Genomic DNA, 15812 nt, shown 5'->3' on the forward strand with positions numbered 1-15812 from the left:
TAATGTGTATTGTTGGGTGTTGGTGATTGATATGCTGTTTACAGACAGCAGTTGATTGAATAAGGACTAAAGCTTGGCTAGTGTAACAGAATCTGGTTGTCACTAGGCAAGAGGCATACGATATTGTTGTTGATGTCATGCTTTTCTCATAACAGTCATCTCACACACTGTAGGCCTATCTACAGATCAAAGGATTACTGTAAATCAATTTCAGATGTATTGCCACTGAATAAGGTATTTAAAAGTAAACCAAAGTTATGACACTGGTTACAGTTTACTCCATTAATCACGTGATCTAGCTAATTTTTGAGTCACCTAAACTTAAAGCCAAGATCCTTCAGGCTTTTCTTGAAGGCAGGCTTGTACCACTTGGTGTTGACGAAGTGTATCTCGCCACAAGTGTAGTGTGGAGTGCCATCGGGGTCTGTGTACACCTTGCTGTCTTCGTTCACCCAGTACGCCACCTTCTGAAACCCTTGGCCCTGTGAGAAAGATGGGTTTCAAATGTGAGTGGATATGGATTTTGGGGGTGAATAGGTGTTGTTTGCACAGAAAAGGAGTGAAGTGTGGGTTGAATAAGAGTGTTCTGCTTCTCCATAGGCAACATACGTCATCTAGCCACAGTACTCGTATGTATGTGCGAGTGAGTGGTGTCTATAGATGTATTTGAATGGTAAATAATATTGAGTAGAGTGAGCATTATTACTTAAACAGGTTTGATTTAATACCGGATCAGTATAACGGTCACCAATATACTCGTATGCTTACCTAACACGCTGGATCCCTTATACACACCAGCCTCACCTGTGACCAAAATTCTTCTTACGCGACATAAATCCAGCTTGCACTGGCTAAGTCCGATGGAACCTCCCCCCCCCTCACTTCCCATGCTTTATATCTGCTATACAGTGACATTTTCGCGCAATCCTTACCCACAGTGCAGCACACCACCCCCGCAGACTCCGCTCCAGTCCCTCCTTGCACATGGTGTTATTCGTTCCTGACCTCGTTTCATTCCTACGTCAGTGTTGCAGTAGTGTCCTATAGAAGGCAGTGTGTGTGTGTGTTATCCCAGCAAGATAATGACACAGGGAGGAGCGGGACCATTTTCTAGGCCCGTACTTCCTAACCCTGCCCCGAAGAGGGAAATGGTACCTGGACAGCCATGAGAAAGTTGTCGATATGGTTCGGGCTTCTGAGGTATACGAATCAACGGTATGCACGGTCAGAAAATATTCTGATATAAAGTCGAACTTTCGGGGAAGTGCAGGAAGACGTCATGTGAACTGAGGATAGACAGTATTCTATTGACAGAGAAAAAAATCTTTATGAAACGTGTGCACAACTTGAGCATGACCTTCCCATACGATGTACTGCATTGTATAACAAGGCAAGAAGTATATGTTAAAATGTCTAAATATACAGACTGAGAATCCCCCATTTTTTTTTTTTTTTTTTCAAGCCATGGGTTGAATAATAGGTTTGTGTAACGACAGGGGAATCATCACAGCTCCATGGAGAGGTATTTAGCGCTGATGCTAATGCCGCTGCCTCCAGTCCTCATGTCTTAAAGAAAGTGATATAAGCAGGTAGCTATGAAATAGATGATATCTTGAACATAGATGAGACTCGGTTATTTAGGAAAAGTTTACTAACACACGTGGAAAAGATGGTGCCGTGCTTCAAGGCAGGCAGAGAAGGCATCACCATACTGTTGTGTGTGACTGCCACTGGGACTGCAGGCTGAGGCCACTTGATATCCATCACATTGCCCATCCTGAGTTGTCTGTAGGTGTTAATCAAGGTTGCCAGGTCTTGGGATTTTTCCCAAGATCTTGGGATTTTGATGGAAACCTTGGGATCTTGGAAATTTTTGTTAAAAATTGAGCATTACTTGGGATATTTGGGTTTGTTCCGGATAGCCTATATATGAAAATTTTATGTTATTTCAATAAAAACACTGCGGTTTACAAAGATTTTCCATCTATAAATATATTCAAGGTGTAAATACTGAAAGTTACAACGAGATGGATACGTAGCATAAGATTTGACAGGAACTGTTCCAGTGTGACTGTCCAGTACTTGGCGTGTGAGAGCTGCTCGCTCGGCCCGGGCACCCTCAGCTGGAGTATACTGTGATACCACAAACACACAACGGTCTATAGCAAGTCTTTAGGATTACTTTGGTGCAAATTACACTGGTTTACAAAATATTTGAGGCAAGCATGAACTTAAGTGTTCTAACCTAATTTTGGGGTGCTGATTTCAGATTCGAAATCCGTTTTCACTCATCACCTCTAGTTTTTGAGATATACATGTATACATATAGGCCTAGACCCAAAATATTCGCCAAAAATCCATTTACCGTCCTATTTTCTTGGAACTTGGTTTAAAACGCGCTCCACAACAAGCACTACACGCAGAAGGACTGGGGGTCTAGGAGCACTTTCGTGCCTGGGAAACACAGTGTCCAAGAAAATCCTCTGGTGGACATGAACAAGGTGCTTCTTCCCCCTCTTCATATCAAGCTTGGCCTTATGAAGAATTTCGTGAATGCCATAGACAAGGATGGCGCTGCCTTCCAACACCTGTGCACTCTGTTCCCAGCTCTCAGCTCTGTTAAGCTCAAGGAGGGCATCTTCGTCGGACCTCAGATCTAGGAGGTGCTGAAGGATGAGGTATGCGAGGAGAAGCTCACCTTGAAGGAACTGAGAGCATGGGAAGCATTTAAGTCAGTCTGCCATGGCTTTCTTGGTAACACACGGGCACTTGATTACCAAGAGCTTGTCGAGAAGTTGTTGCAGGCTTATCAGGATATGGGGTGCCGAATGTCTCTCAAGATTCACTTCTCCACTTCCACCTCAACTTCTTCCCCCAGAACCTCGGAGCGGTAAGTGACGAACATGGGGAAAGGTTCCACCAAGATTTTATTAAGATGGAGAGCAACTACCAAGGCAAGTGGAACCCCAGCATGATGGGGGACTTCTGCTGGATGCTCCTGCGCGACATCAAGAAGTCAAAGTACACCAGATCGTCCAAAAAGACTCACTTCTGACTGTCTGTAGTACTATGATGTGTATATATGCTTACATCCAAGTAATAGTAATATATAGTTCTGTCAGCGTTCTGTGTCTGTTTTGTTTCGTTCTGTAATATGCCTTTTTAATATATGAAATAAACTCATTATATTATAAATATATGCATTATAAAAAAAAAAAACGGAATGTGAAACCAAAAATAACTAGAGGTGATAGAGCAAAACTGTTTAGAAATTTGAATTAAGCATATCAAAATTAGTCAAAAACACCTATTCACATGCTTGCCTCAGATTTTTTTTTTTTTTTTTTTTTTTGGGTGGGGGTGGAAACCAGTGTAATTATTGGATGATGTTAGTTACTATTGTCTTCATTATTTTACTGACAAAGATAATATTTGTGAAAGACGAGTCACTTCAGAATCTGAATGGAAAAAAAACCACTTTCTGGTATGAGCTAAAATCAGTGAAAGATGGACTTGGACAAGAAAAGTTTGGCCAATTATCCAAATTCATGTGTGGTCTTTTGGCTTTGCCTCATTCCTCAGCTTGTGTTAAGCGAGTTTTCTCCCAAGTTAGTGTAACTTAAGACCAAAAAAAAAAAAAAATAAGCTTAAAGTTGAGACAGTTGCAAACCGCTTGTTATCCAAACAGGCAATTGCTAGGCAAGGTGTTCCTTGTTATCAATGGAAACCATCTTTTCTGATTAAGGATGTCAAAGGGGGTGTGTTACCAATGGCAAAAGGAGAAAGAGATTCAGGCAAAAAAGAAAAATGTCGCTTAGCTGCTTAATGGGGAAGAAGGTGCCAGGGAGGATGAGGACGTGTTTTTCATCAGTGAATCGCTCTGTTGCATCAGGAATTTCATTTTGGGGGATAAGGTAAGAGTCTTATTAGTCCATTTATTCATATAAAATATCATACTCTGCAGCTGTTATGGTAAAAGTTTGATTTTTTATGAATCTTGGGATTTTTTGGGGAGCAATATTAGGAATTTCATAATTTTCCACTGGCAACACTGGGACTTAATCTGCAGCATCTGGACAGACACTGGAACTAAAATGCCTTTCCACGTAGAACCTGCATTAAGAGTCTTCCTTGATCAGTAGTTTTAAAGCAACGTGATCGGTCCTCTTTAAAGATGGGTGGAGTGGTCGGGTTGGTGTGTTGGGGAACTGCTGTTTGGGATAGACTTCACACGGTTGGTAAACCGGAGGTGCCCCTCACCACCTTTACTCTTTTTTTTTCAGACTCCCGTACAACGTCCTGTTATAGTACCCTATAGTATTTACAATTACTATATACTGTACTGCACTTCCAGAATGCAATACCACAACCATCTTATACTGATTCCACATTATACAGCAGTTTGACTCAAGAAAAGCATGCAATTATTTTTTCAAATGTATTATGCCCCTTTGATAATTAAATCAATAGCCTACTGTGGGTTTGCCATAAAAAAACTTACTATGCAACTTGATTACCGAGATATGTGTGTGCAGCGGCAGATCCAGGGGGGTCTCTGTAGGTGCCATGGACCCCCACCCACTCCATCACTTTCCTTTTTTTTTTTTTTTTTTTTTTTTTTTTTCACTTCCTGAAACATGAATGACGTCTCACGACAACGGACGACGCATCTCGGAAGACGCAAGAATTCATATTTTCTTGAAGAAACCCCATCATCCCAAAGCAAGTGGATGATGATTATAGAGGAAAGAGAATGATTAGTACACAAATGATATAACGAAATACAACGCGGCAGTAAAGGAAGCTTGAGAATGAATGTGAGGGGAAGGTTGAGGGGTAAAACTCGGTGTGCAGGGGAGCGTGCCAGAAAATGAAGATGATATAGTGAAGATGGAGAGAATATTTTAGGTATCTGTGTAGTGCCAGCAAGTTAGGTCAAGATATACTATAAATATAATCTAGATGTAAGATAGGTGTAATTTAATAATAAAGAACAATTTAGTATAAGTGTGAATAAGTAACCCCCTGGGGGTAGGGTTTTTTTTTTCAAGAATACTTCCCCGGTATCCCTGCTTGTCGTAAAAGGCGACTAAAAGGGTTCGCGGAGGGTTAGTGCCCCTCCCCGGAAAACAACTAACTAAAAAAACAAACAAGAAGCCTCGGACAAGGACTGACCAAACGATGACGACCCAGGACCGGACAAAGGACTTGGTAATGGGTACATGGAATGTAAGAGGAGCGAATGATGAGGTGAAAGAGAGAGAGATTGTCCAGGTGCTTGAGAGTGCGAAAGTGCATGTATGTGGAATAATTGAAACAAAATGGAGAGGAGAAAGTGTGAGAGAATGGGAGTATGGATAGGGTATATGTGCAGGAGTAGGTGGGAATGAGAGGGCAAAGGAAGGAGTATGTATAGTTGTGAGTAAAAGATGGAAGAGGAGCATAAGACAGTATGGATCAGTTGGGTCAAGGATTGTGTGGGTAAAGTTGAAAGTTGGAATACAAATGTGGGCGATTGTGTGTGTGTATGCGCCAACGCAAGATCGTGCTAGAAGAGTGAGAGAAGAGTTCTGGACAAATGTAGAAGTGTGCATGGAAAAGTTTGGAAGGAATGAGAGAGTGTTTTTGATCAGTGATATGAATGGTAAAGTAGGGAATGTGAAGGTGGATGGAATAGTTGGTGAGTGGGGTGTGCCTGCTGAGATAGATGAGAATGGGAGTGCGTTAGTGGACATTTGTGCTTGGAGGGGGTTGGTGATAGCCAATACCCTCTTCAGGCATAAAATGATCCACAGGTATATATAGCGAGTGATGAGAAGGGTGAGTGGTGAACTGAATAAAAGGAAGGCAATGGTTGATTATGTGTGTGTGGATGAAAGGATGCGAAGATGTGTAATGGATGCAAGAGCTTATAGAGGCTGGGGGAGTGGACTTTCTGACCACTACTTGGTGGTGGCCAGAATTAGGATTCCAGTAAGATGGAGGAATAGAAGAAGGGAAAGACGAGAGGAAGGAGTAGTTGTAAGGAGAGTGGAAAGGTTACAAGAGGATGAGAAAAAGGCAGAGTATAAGAGAGAAGTGGAGGAACGATTGGGCAAATATGAATTGGAACAGATGGGAGACATGGAAGGTGTGTGTAGGATATTTACAGAAGAAATATGTGCAGCATGTGATGAGGTGTGTGGAAGGAATAGAAGACGGAGGGGGGTGCAAGGAACAGCGTGGTGGACTGAAGAGGTGAGACAGGCTGAGGCACAAAAGAAGAAAGCATACAATGAATGGATGAGAAATAGGGGCGTGGAAGAAGTTGAGAGGCGGAAGAGAGAGTTATATGTAGAAAGAGAGAGGTGAAAAGATTAGTAAGAGAGAGTAAGAAGAGAGTGGATGAGGAATTTGGAGGGAATTTGAGTGTAAAGTGGAGGGACTGTAAGGAAATGTTCTGGAAAGAGGTGAAAAGCGTAAGACAGGGTGGAAGTGAGGTTAGCAGGGGAGTGAAAGATAAAAATGGTAGATTACTAGTGGAGAAGGGAGAAAAAGTGAGCAGATGGAGAGAATATCTTAAGGAATTGTTGAACATAGAGGATGGAAGTAATGCGAGTACAAGTGGTTGGGGAATGGCTGGGAGAAGGAGGGAGGTGAGAAGACAGGAAGAAATCAGTAGGATAGAAGTTGTGGAAGCAATGAAGAAAGTTAAATCGGGGAAAGCCCCAGGAATTGATGGAGTGTGTAGTGAAATGCTGAAGCATGGGGGAGAGATAGTAGTAGAATGGATGTGGAAGATGTGCAGATTGGCCTGGGAGGAAGGTAGAGTCCCGGAGGATTGGAAGTCAGGTATAATTATTCCCTTGTACAAAGGAAAAGGGGAAAAAGAAGTGTGTGGTAATCATAGGGGCATTTGTCTTCTTAGTATAATAGGAAAAGTGTATGGTAGGATACTTATTGACAGAGTTAGAGAAAGAACAGAGAAATTAGTTGGAGAAGAACAGGGAGGCTTTAGGAAGGAAAGAGGTTGTGTAGATCAGATATTCATTCTTAGATCTTTGGTGGAAAAGTTTCTAGAGAAGGGAAAGAAGTTGTATGCGGCTTTCATGGATTTGGAGAAAGCATATGACAGGGTAGATAGACAAAGATTGTGGAAAGTGTTAAGAATATATGGAGTGGATGGGAAGTTGTTGAATGCTGTGAAGTGTATGTACGATGGTGCGAAGGCTGCAGTGCGTGTGGATGGTGAACTAAGTGACTTTTTCTCTTTGAAAGTTGGGTTGAAACAGGGATGTGTCATGTCTCCATGGTTGTTCAATCTGTACATTGGATGGGGTAATAAAAGAGGTACAAGGTAGGGTAGTGGATGTTGGAGTGGCCCTGGTGAGAGAGGGTAGTGTTTGGAAACTCCCTGTACTGTTGTTTGCAGATGATACTGTGTTGTTGAGTGAAGACGAAGGGGAGCTGCAAGGCTTGTTGGATGAGTTTGGGAGAGTGTGTAAGAAACGGAATCTAAAGGTGAATGTAGGGAAGAATTATGTGATGGTCTTTGAGAGAGGTGAAGTCAGTGAATGTACAGTGAGGTTGGATGGTGAGGAATTGGAAAATGTGAGTACGTTTAAGTACTTGGGTAGCGTGAGGAGTAAGGATGGAGGTTTGGAGGGTGAAGTGCTTGAAAGGGTACAGCAGGGAAGAAAGGTTGCTGGTTCTTTGAAAGCAGTGATAAGAAACAGGGAAGTGAGCATGGAAGTGAAAAAGTTACTACATGACAGTATTGTGATACCAACTCTAACGTATGGAAGTGAAGCTTGGACGTTGCTGGAAGGACACAAGTCAAGAGTGAGCGGAGTGGAAATGAGTTATTTAAGAGGAGCCTGTGGAGTCACATGGAGAGACAGGCTGACGAATGAGGATATAAAGAAGCGTTGTGGTGTGGATGTGGATGTGATAGGAAGCGTTATGAGGAGCACACTGAGGTGGTTTGGCCATGTGGAGAGGATGGAGGGTGAAAGACTGACGAAGAGAGTGTATGTGAGTGAGGTGGAGGGGGGAAGAGGGAGGGGGAGGCCGAGGATGAGATGGAGGGATGGGGTGGAAAGGTATATGAGAGAGGGGGGTGTGAGTTGGGAGCAGGGCAGTGAAATGGCGGGGGACAGGGCGACTTGGAGGCGATTTGTTTGTGGCCACCCCAAACGGGATTGAGGCGTCTGGCAATAGATAGATAGATAGTGAATAAGTGTAAACTAGTATAAGTGTAATATAAGTATAGCATAAGTGTGATTTCCTTGTGTGGTGGAGTTAAGGTAGTAGATAAACCGTTATGTACTGTATTATGTAAAATGCGTTAAGTATTGCATTAGCTGATCAACCCCCCCCCCCTCCCATCCCCTCCCTCCATAAAAATCCGCTGGTAACAAAAGTTTGACGAATATTTAAATTAGCCGAGATTTCATGATCTTCCGTTTGAGTAAATTCAAAGATATCTTTCAGTCCTAATCCATTTCAGTGATGGAAACATTAATTGAGAAGGATCAGAAAGGAAGAAGCAGTTCATAATAGCCTATGTGATGTTAAAGTCGAGTTCCCGACCGTTGTGCGTACCAGCAAGCCAAGCTTGACCGACAAGATAACGTCCGAACGTCATGACAAAAACTTAACCTTAAGTCATGAGATCAGTATCGATAGTATTCAAATTTTCACCATCGTCGTATAGTCTTTGCGAGATACTACAAATCGTAAAAAGGTCAATCCCCAAACAAATTATATGAGACATGCATGTTAATGTAATGACTGTAACCGGAAGGCAACATCCTTGAATGCAATCGGACCATTATCCAAGCTTATATAAGACAAGGGCGCGCTGTGACCGCGCACACACACCACAAAGCCCGCCAGGAGACAGGACGTGTGTGCTAGGCAATCCCTAGGTCCTGTTCTCCCCACTTACTATTTTTTAACAAGCCCATACACCACTGACCGGGCTAATGTAAGGCCCGGCCTGCACTATATGTGCAGGGAATCTTTCAACGAACGAACGATGTGACCGCGTGACTTTACCATCATCCGTTCGATCTGCAGGTCAGTGATAAAGCCCTTATAATCTCCCCCTCCGTTATTTCCACATTGAGAGTTATAGAGATTAGAATGATTAATAGTGTGTTCATTAGCAAAATTCTTGTGTGACTCTACTATCATCTTCCGTTCGATCCGCAGATCTTAACATAAATCAAGTCATAATCTGCCAAACACATCACCACACTTACACGCTTTCCATACCCCCCCCCCACCCATTCATTGTGTTAGGCAAAAATCTAACTAACTGTACATTAACCTAAGTTGGGGAGTTTTCTGTATTACAAATCACAAGGGAAACAGTGTAATCAAAAGGGATTTACTGGGACAACAAAAAATGTATTCTAATTCTCGGAGGATATGTAAGTGTTAATTCTGGTCATTTTGTGTTTTACTGTTAATTGAACTGAGTGTTATGATTAGGTCTCATCATTGGTTGAAAGTTCAGTTGGTGGAAAGGTGCAGAGTGCATTACTGAGAAAGTGGCATTTCATATTGTCTAGAATCTTCCCTCCTCGAGTGCTTCGGTGACCAAGGAGTACGACACCTAATTCTAACCAACCTGGCCATTCTGATTCAAGTATTGTTAGAACAGTGGTAACTAGGGAAGTGAGTCAATAGTTTTTAAACATTTTTGAATATTAAAATTAATACAACATTTCTAAAATCAGGTTTTCCAACTACTTTCTCTTTTAAGCATATAATGGACGGCCCGCAAGCTTTACTTGGGAGACAAACTCGTGAACCTGAGCCTATCTAAACTTATGCTACCCTATTCAGTATTTTTAAAAAATCTGATCCTAACGGTTTGGACATAAGTCGGGTAATTCATTGGTATCTATTTTCGGAGTAAGGGAATTTAAACACACCAGTTGAACTGGATTTACACTAACAACAGGCTCGGTACCTTATGGCAGCCACGTTGGTAAGTTAAAAGAGTTATTCTCAAGGTCAATACATTAGTGGCTTAGCCATATAGATCACGCTACCACACCTCCCATCCTCTCTAATCTCTACTAAAACCTTAACAGTACAACTGGTGCCAACAGCGGTCTGAGATTTATATAAAAATTCCTACGATTACATCTGGAAGTAGCAGAGCAGTACAGTTGTTACTTGTTGGGTAGGGATAAGGGACGTGGTATACCAGTGGTACAGGAACCCATTAGCACACGTGAAATACGTAACCGCAATTAATAAGGTGAGGTTGCATAAGGCACCAGTAACAGATGACCTTAGTGGAGAAATGTTGGGGTATGGTGTTTACGAGGCTGTCAGCATAATGCACAATGTGTGCATACTGGCCTGGGATACAAGGAATACCAGAAAACTAGAGAAATGTAGTTCCTGTTCCAGTGTATAAACAGAAAAGTAGTAAAGAAGTGTAAGAATCGCAAGAGGGATTAGTTTATACTGAGCATATCAGGCAGGGTATATGATAGGACACTTATAGTGAGGGGGTGTAGTATAACAGATAACACCGGTGAAGGACAAGTAAAGGTGGCGTAAGATGACATGAGGCGCATAGCTGCAGTGTTCGTCTCAGAAACACAGGCCTTTGAAACTGGCGGGTTATTCATCCAATATCCTGGGACACAAGGCCACTGCACCATCCAGGCTACCACAGTTACCACCGAGGGGTTACCCAAGGTACTCGTATCTACCGACCCGCAAAGGATGGATGCACACCGAAGTCCAGTGACGCCAGTGGCCACCACCAGGATTCGAACCCAGTCGTGAAAGGGCCAACAGCTTCGCAGTCAGCAATGGTAACCACTGAGCCACCAGGTGGATTTAGAAAGAGTAAGGGAGGTACAGATCGGATATTAACAGTGAGGCCATTAGTTGAGACGTACATGACAAAGAACAAGAAACTGTATGTTTCATTTACTGACTGTGAAAACCTGTACCAGGTAGGATTAGGAGGGATTATGGAATATGCTGGGCAGTTTTGGTGTTGGAGGAAGTGTGTGGAGGGCGACAAAATCCTTTTCTGAGGGTGGTACAGCATGTGTGAAGGTACTGAAGAAACTCGATGATCCTTTTAACATTAATATAGGTGTATGTCGGATGTTATCGCCATGGTTTTATATATATATATATATATATATATTGAAAGTAAATGAGAATAAGAGTAAAGTGATGAAGTGTACGAGGTTGATAGATGGTAGGGGGATGAATATAGTTTTGAATGGTGAGTTGCTTGAGGAGGTAGATTGTTTTAAATATCTAGGGTCACATGTTGCTGTGGATGGAAGAATAGATGCAGAAGTGAAGTTTAGAATAAATGAAGTAGGAAAGGTGCTGGGAGGAATGAAAAAAGTGTTTAAATGTCGTTCGCTTAGAATGGATGTAAAGAGAAGGCTGTAGGGTGTTGTGGTACCGTCTGGATTATATGGGGCTGAAACATGGAATATGGGTGTAGCAGAGAGGAAAAGTTTGAATGTAATGGAGATGAGGTGTCTGAGGAGTATGTGTGGAGTGACGCGTATGGATAGGGTGCGAAATGATGAAGTGCGAAGGAGAACTGGAGTTGTTCGGGAGATGGCTGCTAGAGTTGAGCAGAGGGTGTTGCGATGGCTTGGGCATATGGAGAGAATGGATAATGAGCGATTGGTGAAAAAGATAACTAGATCTGATGTGAGAGGTGTAAGGCTGAGAGGAAGACCACGAATAGGATGGATGGACAGTGTGAAGAGAGCGGTGGATGCGAGAGGGATATCTGTTGAGCAAGGAAGAGTGGCTGTGCGTGACAGAAATAAATGGAGAGAAATTGTGAATGAATAAGTGATGACGCAGCCCTGAGGGAATATTCTCCCGCATTTGGTCTGATCAGCTAGTCAGGTCAGGTGCGGGTAAGGGGATGGGTCTGTTATGATGTGGCAGGGGTAAACCAGTTCTGCTGTCGGGCCCTGCTGCGGATGTCACTGATTGCATTGCGCAGTTGACCCTTGTGCGGTGTGGTGCGGTGAGGATCTGTCCGTTCTCCCCTTTGGGGCTAAGATGTGAATGAATGTGTTTCAATGGATGAGTAAATGGAGAGTGTGTTGTCCTGTCTCGGCTACTCCCTTTCCTTGGGGGAAGCAGCCTAGGTATATATATATATATATATACACAAAAAGACTTGGACCAGGACTGAGCAACAGGTGACGGACGACTAAGGACCAAACAAAGGACCTTGTACGGATTGCGACATGGAATATAAGGGATGTGAATGATGAGGTGAGAGAGAGAAAGAGTGTCCAAGTGCTTAAGGGTGAAAAAGTGGATGTATGTGAAATAACCGAGACTGAATGGGGAGATGAGAGTGTGAGAGAATGGTAGTATAGATGGGGTATATGTGTGGGAGTAGGTGAGAATGAGAAGGCAAAAGATGGAGTGTGTATTGTTGTGTGCAAGAGATGGAAGGAGAATATAAGAGAGTATGGATCAGCTGGCTCCAGGATTGTGTGGGTAAAACTGAAAGTTGGATTACAAATGTGGGCGATTGTGTGTGTGTGTGTGTGTTCTTACCTAATTGTTCTTACCTAATTGTATCTTTACAGGAATGAGTCAAGCTCGTACTGTCCCGTGTCTTAAACCATATTTATCGTACATATCCTTAAATTTGAGAATTGTTTTGGCACACACTATTTCATTCGGTAGTGCATTCCATTGATCAATTGCTCTGTTTGGGAAACTGAATTTCCTTACGTCTTTATCACCTCTCTTCTTATGCACTTTTTTGCAGTGTCCTCTTGCTGATGCTTCTCCATATGTTAAGTAATCATTTATGTCTATTTTCACCTTCCCTGATATGCACTTATATAGCATTATCATGTCACCTCTTTTCCTTCTCTCCTGTAGTGTTGGTAGATTCAGTTTATTTAGTCTTTCTTCGTAGCTTAGGTCCCTTAAGCTTGGTATCCATCTTGTAGCGGCCCTTTGAACTTTTTCAATCTTGTCTATATGCTTTTTGAGATGAGGACTCCAGACTACTGATGCGTATTCCAGGGTTGGTCTAATGAATGATGTTATTATCCTTCTTAGTATGTCTTCATTTATGTATGTGAATGCTATTCTCATATTTGCAAGCAGTGTATACATGTTCCGTACCTTCTCGCTGATGTGGTCAGCCGGAGATAGTCTGTTATTGATACTCACACCTAGGTCTTTCTCTCTTTCTGATGTGTATAGGGTTTTATTTCCTAACTTATAATCCCAATCAGGTCTTTTTCCACTTTTACCAAACTTGATTACATGACACTTGTCCACACTGAATTCCATTTGCCATGTACTACTCCATTCATGAAGTTTACTTAATTCTTCTTGTAGCTCCCTACAAGAGTCTGTGCTAGTAATTCTCCTTTGTATTTTTGCATCATCTGCAAACATATTCAGATAGCTCTCATTTCCAGTGTTACTGTTTATATCATTTATATACACTAAAAACATGATTGGTGCCAGCACCGAACCCTGTGGCACTCCACTAGTCACTTTTTTCCATGATGAGTAGTTTCCTCTTAGTACTGTCCTCATTTCTCTTTTGATGAGAAAGTCTTGCATCCAACAAAACAGTTTGCCTCGAATTCCTCCTTGATGGTACAGTTTCCATAAAAGTCTTTGGTGTGGTACTGTGTCAAAAGCTTTCTTGAAATCTAAATAGATACTGTCCACCCATCCTTCCCTTTCCTGTATTGTGTTTGTTACTCTGTCATAGTAGCTCAACAGATTAGTAACACATGATTTTCCTTTTCTGAAACCAAACTGTCTTTCTGTTATCATACTGTGTTCTTCTAGATGATTTACCCAAGCTTTTCTTATAAGTTTTTCTAATACCTTGCTTACATCACTGGTCAGTGATACTGGTCGGTAATTGAATGGATTTTGTCTATTTCCTTTCTTGAATAAGGGGACAATAATTGCTTTTTTCTAAATATCAGGTAGTTTACCTTGACTCAAGGATTTCTTGAAAATTAAAAATAATGGTTTACATAACTCCTTTGCGCATTCTCGTAATACCCAACATGAAATTTCATCAGGACCACTTGCTTTTCCTCTGTCTAATCTACTTAACTCCTCCTGTATTACTTTTTCTGCTATTTGTATATCTGGTAGTGTGTGTGGACATGCGTGTTCCACATGGTCCCTCTCAAAATTTTTTTCTTCTGTAAAAACTAATTGGAAATTCTTATTTAGTGCTTCACAAATATCTTTCTCTTGTGTATAAGTGATTCCCTCGTCCGTAATGGATTGTATTATATCTTTTACTTTAGTTTTGCTTCTGATATAGCTGTAAAACAGCTTTGGTTGATCACTACTTTTATTTATTATATCCTCCTCAAACTGTTTTTGGGCTTCCCTCCTTATTCTTGTATAGTCGTTTCTTGCCTGTTTGTAGTTATTATATGCCCTTTCACTATTGTGTCTTCTGTATCTATTCCACAACAAATCTCGTCTTTCTTTTGATTTTTTACATTCTGTATTGAACCATTTCTGTATTTTCTTATCTGCTTCTTTGTGCTGTGGGATGTACTTCTGGACTCCTATTTCATAAAATTCACAAAAAATTTTTATATACAGCATTTAAATCTTGTCCTCTAAGCTCATTTTCCCAATCAACTTCTAAGAAATACTTCTTTAGGTCTTGATAATTTCCCTTTTTATAGTTTAGGCTCTTTTTGTAACTATCATTGCTGTTTACTATGTCATATGCTATCCTGAAGTTATAATTTAGTACTGCATGATCGCTTTTGCCGAGTGGAGGGTGATATATTAAACTGTAAATATCATTTTCTTGCCTTGTAAATATTAGATCTAGCACTGAAGGTACATCAAGTCCTCTTTTTCTGGTGGTTTCCCTCACATGTTGCGCTAAGAAAAACTCTTGTACGAGATCCAGGAGCTTTTGGTCCCAACAGCTTTCTTGGCTATTTATATCTAGAGTATTCCAATTTATATTTGTATTGAAGTCCCCAGTTAGTATAATTCTTTCCGATTTCTCTTCCATTTTATGTAGCAATGATCTTACACTCTGAATTGTACTCTCTGCCAGGTCCTCATATTCGTCTCTTTCCCATGTGTTTGACCTGGGTGGCATGTACAAATTGGCTACAGTTACTTTACCTTCAGATGTGTCGATCTCTACTGCAATCAGTTCTACTTGTGATGGTATATCTAGTTTTATTTCCTTGACTTTTAGATTTTTCTTAGTTAATATTATAATTCCTCCTCCTTTTTTTAAATATCTGTCTCTTCTCCATATATTGTATTCTTCTAAGTTTAGTATGTCATTTGATATCCTTGGTATTAATTTTGTTTCAGTTAGGCATATTATTTGTGGTTCATTTTCTCTGACATAATCATTCATCTCTAGTAATTTAGATACCATTCCATCCACATTTGAGTACATCAACTTTATCATCTTGTTTATATACTTGTCATGACATGGTTCTACTACCTTCCTCCTTTTTCTTCCATCCTGTTTGTGTACCACTTTCGTACCTGCAATCCTATTACTTTGTAAAAAAAATTCTTCTTCTCCTCTTCTGATCTTCCCTCATTTTTTGTTTTTGCTTCCTCCCTTTTCTCTTTCAGTAATTCCAGTTCCTCTTGTGTTAGGCATCTTTTTATCCATACATTTTTGAGCTCTTTTTCCTTAAGATTCTTTACATTTTTTAGTATCTCTTCCACAGTGTTTACACTCTGGAAAGTCACCTTTAGAGGTCTTGTCTTGCTTTTCTCGTATTTCCCTAACCTTTTGTGTTCCTCTATGTCTT

At 41.2% G+C, this 15812-nt stretch overlaps 1 protein-coding gene across 1 annotated transcript in view; it reads right to left on the bottom strand.

The window, feature by feature from the left end:
* Window positions 1-311: 311 nt before the first annotated feature.
* The window catches only part of LOC145392691 (putative methyltransferase-like protein 24), an 84006-nt gene continuing 68505 nt past the window's right edge, over window positions 312-15812 (bottom strand). The window contains exon 8 of the mRNA XM_080266996.1: window positions 312-482. Within this exon, the coding sequence (XP_080123122.1) occupies window positions 312-482 (171 nt within the window). The remainder of the gene's footprint in view (window positions 483-15812) is intronic.

Source organism: Coenobita brevimanus, chromosome 23, assembly GCF_032717465.1.
Source record: "Coenobita brevimanus isolate Jiangsu-jjx chromosome 23, ASM3271746v2, whole genome shotgun sequence".
NCBI lineage: Eukaryota > Metazoa > Arthropoda > Malacostraca > Decapoda > Coenobitidae > Coenobita > Coenobita brevimanus.